Source organism: Lolium perenne, chromosome 6, assembly GCF_019359855.2.
Source record: "Lolium perenne isolate Kyuss_39 chromosome 6, Kyuss_2.0, whole genome shotgun sequence".
Lineage (NCBI taxonomy): Eukaryota > Viridiplantae > Streptophyta > Magnoliopsida > Poales > Poaceae > Lolium > Lolium perenne.
In genome coordinates, this window is record NC_067249.2 from 262,276,182 (window position 1) to 262,280,869 (window position 4,688).

The 4,688-nt window shown below is 48.0% G+C and overlaps 1 protein-coding gene across 1 annotated transcript; it reads left to right on the forward strand.

Moving 5' to 3' along the window:
* Nucleotides 1–1,292: 1,292 nt before the first annotated feature.
* LOC139832725 (uncharacterized) lies at nucleotides 1,293–4,338 on the forward strand. The gene is made up of 3 exons (XM_071822547.1): nucleotides 1,293–1,412; nucleotides 1,902–2,003; nucleotides 2,201–4,338. Exon 3 carries the CDS (start codon nucleotides 2,206–2,208, stop codon nucleotides 4,336–4,338), a length of 2,133 nt encoding a protein of 710 aa, XP_071678648.1. The 5' UTR covers nucleotides 1,293–1,412; nucleotides 1,902–2,003; nucleotides 2,201–2,205.
* Nucleotides 4,339–4,688: the final 350 nt, after the last annotated feature.

Consider the following 4,688-nt stretch of genomic DNA (forward strand, 5'->3'; position numbering starts at 1 on the left):
AGTTTGAAGAAGCTTTCAGGGCTCAAACCTTCTCCTATTCCCCAAAATATTGAGCAGCCGCGCTAGGGTTATGGATTAAGTCTGTGGGTTTCTTATGTTGCTTGATTTTTCCTGGATTTAAGATATCTCTTGGTTCCGACAAACAGCAAGCTTTCGTGTATATATGTACCGTATTCAGTCCGCATCTGCTTCTGATAATTCCTATCTTCATATTGTTTCTAGGGTTTCTATATTCATTTCCGCTTATGAAAATGCGGCACCTCTCAATTCTGTCGGTTTCCGTTCCGTCTTCATCAATACACGAACGAAGCCGATGCATCGCGCTATGTGCATCCATATGGATACGTCTACAGTGGAGTTTGGCTGCAGGGGGTCCTTGCAATTGCAGAGGTGCGATTCTTGCCCGGGCAGAACCCGGAGACTTTCTAGCTAGCCCAACATGCAGTTTCTAGTGGTCGGCCGGCCGATCGATCCAGCCTTCTCCGTGAATCCGCGGTGCCCACTGAAAAGTGAAAAGCCACCGGTTATGTCGACTGGATCGTCAGGGAATGAACGGAAGCGGGGGTGGGCAAACTCGGAGACGCCGTGCGGTTGGCCGCACATTTCCGGAGCATTCTAATCTGCCAGACCGATGTGGCGATGCCCATTCGGATCGATCCCGATCCCCTGAACCGGAAATTTTGTCAAAAGAGACCACCTGCCCCAATTCATTGACAAAAAGGACCACATATGAGGCAAATTGACAAAAAGGACCACGTCGTGCGTGGCGGCAGCGCCCCCAGCCGACACGTGGCGCTTGCCGCCGGAGGGAGGGGCGGCAGGGACCCGCCGCCGCACCAGGTGGTGGCACGTTAGCCTGCATTGTCACCGTCCGTCGCGCCGTCAGCCGCCGTTCGCCCCTGTGGGCCATGCCGCCGGTGCATGGGGCGGCATCCCCAGGTGGAGCCTGCCGCCGCACCGTGTGGAGGCAAGTCCTCGAGGAATCTGCCCGGCCGACAGCCTGCTGCTGACGCTGACTAAAGAAACGACATTGATTCCGAGACGATTAGAGACAAATTGCGCTGATTTTTATGTGACTTTGCTGATTGTGATGATTCTCGCTCGCGAAAGTTTGCAACGTTTTTATCAGTGGATGCACTGCAGTGTACAGAAATTAGACTGAGATTTGTAACAGTGGACAAACGGCGCTGATTTCGATATGCCCTGTGAAAGATGCTCGACTCTTCTTTATAAGCCTGAGTGTTTCGTCTGCGCGGAATCAGTCACTCAGTCTCTCATATTTTGCCTCTCGCTGCAAACTCAGACGCTTAGCGTACCGTGCAGCACTCAATCTCTCTCGCTTTAGCCTTTTGATGTGAACACACGTTTAGTGTACGATGCAGCATATTGAGTTGCAGAGAAGACAGATCAAAGTAAGTCTCTCATGCTTTGCCTCTTGTTGTGAATGTTATTTAGCGTGTGTAATTAGAGAGAATGTGATTAGGACATTTGTTATTTTAAAATTCATATGACTATGATTACACATGTAGTTAGTGGGTATGGCCGCATGCATGATGGGAAACGAGTGGTTTGTGCAAGTAATGAGAGATTTAAGGGAGGCTGTGCGCATGCATGTAGAGGTAAGAAAGAAAAGATTTTTTCAGCTAATCACTCCTTAATAATCGCGCCAGAATATATACGCCTTAAGCAATGAAGAGGGAGTAGTTTAGTTGCAAAGAACATTGTAGAGTAGTATATTATGGCTGTCGCAACACAATAATATTTGTAGAGTTCATATTCTCAGCGGATTAATATTTGGTAGTATTACATGTGGTAGCACATGCGAATATTTGTAAATATATTTGTAAAGATAGGGGCACATGCGAATATTTGTAAATATATTTGTTGAATATGAATTTCAGGTGTAATAGAAGTGGACCGCTTGTGGTGTTGACGATTTGCATTATTTGGGAATTTCGTGGCGCCTAATTTATTACTGGAAGAACCGTCATCTTCAAGTTGAGGTATAAATGATGTGGTCTTATATTTGATGTTAGAATATTTATGAGATGGATGGAAATTTATTCCAGATTTTGTATGGAATTAATAATTGAAAATTATTAAGTGCATGTTATAATTGATATAATAAATTATCAAAAAAGTAATATGAGTTCAGCTGCGATTTTACTAATATAATTTTAAAAATATGGTTGTGCGGTAGGTACGATGGAAACTGTGTTAGTGTTTTATGGAGACGTCGTACGCGACGAATTTTCAGGTGTCGATGTGTCGCGCTGCGACTCGATAAAAGTTGTAGTGACAGACATGGTCAATAGAGAATTTTTGGATGTTAGAAGATGCATCCGAGCACAGTTTGGGCGTGAGATGCGTGGGAAGAAGATGACTGTTGAGGCTCTCATCGTCGTAGGAGGGAATGATGGGACACCTGCCCGTTGGGGTTTGCGGGAAGTAAAGAGTGATAGAAATTGGGGTACATACATGAGGTTTGCAAGCACACCTGGTGCTGCTATGTACGGAGAACCCATGGTGTATGTTCAGTTTATATCAGGTGATGATGGTGCCGGAAGTAGTACCGGCGCTGGTGAAGAGGAGATGGCCATCGTCACAAGACCGAGCACCGTTCAATCGGAGCATTTGGCCCTGACAGCAGCAGGCATGATAGGCCAATCAGAGCATGACGCACTAACTGCAGGCCATAGCACCGGCCCATCGGAGCAGATGGTCGCCCAGTTTGCTGCCGAGCCAGGATACTGGTCCACGTTCGTTGACATTAGCGAGCGTGTGGAGGGACTGCCAGAGGCGTTGGACGATGACGCTCGTTCTTCTTCGTCTGAATCCTCCTCGGACGAAGAAGGCGTCGGTCCTTCCCGGAGGGCGGTTGCGGCACCAATGGACCCTGAGTTCTTAAAAATAATGACCATCAGCAATGAATTCCGCTCTGTTCCAGGCCTAGGGGAGGCGAGTCTGCAGGTTGGGCAAACTTTCCCAGACAAGGACTCGGCTGACCAAGCAATCAAGAGGTATGCGTTGGCCATATCTCGGCAACACAGAGTGAAGCAGTCTGATCGAAGGCAGCTGAAAGTCATATGCGTCAAATTGAATGAGGAGGGTTGCAGGGGGAGAGTTATCGCTCGGGTGAGCCCTGGGGTATGTCAGCCATGGCATATCTCAAAAATAGAACCCCGTAGCTGCGAGCAATTGGGGGCTCTCGACAAGCACCGCAACGTCACTGCAAAATATGTATCACATATCATGCAAGTGGCGGTGGAAGAAGATATAACCCTTGGTACAAAGAAGCTGCAAAAAACCGCGGAAGATCTGATTGGCTTCCCGGTCAGCTTTAGTAAGGCAAGGCGGGCGAAGGAGGAGATTTTCCGGAGATTTTATGGCACCTATGAGGAGGCATATGATCTTGCCCCGAGACTACTCCATCAGATAGCAGCAACTAACCAGGGGACTCAAGTGGTCAGGAGAGTTCGTCAACACCCTCTGGAGGAAAACCAAGAAATCCTTGATCGTTTATTCTGGGCATTCCCCCAGACTATATGTGCATTCCATCACTGCCGCCCGGTGCTGTCAATAGATGGTACCTTTCTCACAGGAAAGTACAAGGGCACACTCTTGGTGGCGATCGCAGCTGACGCAAATAATCAGCTCTTGCCTATTGCCTATGCACTTATCGAGAGTGAAAACAAAGATAGCTGGTTATGGTTCCTCAGCTGCTTGAAGATGGGAGTCGTGATAGATCGGCCCGATGTTTGCATCATATCAAATCGCAACACGGGCCTTTTGAGCGCTCTCGAAATAATCAAGAATTCATCGGACCCTCTCTGGGGGTGGCCCGACCTGGAGACAAGGTGGTGCATGAGGCACCTGGCTGCGAATTTTTACTCAAAGTTCAAAAACAAGGACTGGTTCAAGCTATTTAAGAGGATGTGCATGCAGAAGACTGTGGCGAAGATGAATGCTATTTGGGCTGGAATCAACAAAGAAATCGAGAGTGCTGCCTTGCCGCCGAGAGAAGACCGGAGGGGCCGGAGGACTGAAATAAATTTGAGTACATGGATTAATCAGAACTGCCCAGATTTAAGTAAGTGGGCGCAAGCTCACGACTCAGGGGCTCGATACGTCATAATGACCAGCAACATGTCAGAGGTTTACAATGACGTGCTGAAAGGTGTGCGAGCCCTCCCTATCACAGCCCTGATTACTGAAACTTGGAACCGGACTCTGTCATACTTTGCAGACAGAGTGCAGGTCGCAAACACACGGTATGTGATGAACAAGCAATGGTCTGAAAAGATGCAACGACATTTGGATGAGAAAGCTGAAAAATAAGTGGGAAATCCACGTACGAGCCAAGTATGTGAAAGGCCACCATAGAGGATCGAGAAAGCAAGCTGTTCAGCTCGGCCCCAACACGTGTGAATGCAGTTGCAACAAGCCCAAGCTTTTAGGATACCCATGTAGTCATGTCCTTAGGGCGGCTGCAGCACAGAACATCAGCGTGGAGAACTACATATCTCCCTACTTCAACATCCAGAACCTACTCGGAACTTGGAACGGTGAGTTCTGGACCTGGGGACTCAACGGACACTATAGGTACGAGTTTCCAGAAAGAACTACCAAATGGGTTCCGGACCCGATATTGAAGAGAACCGCGAGGGGATGATACGTCTCCGACGTAT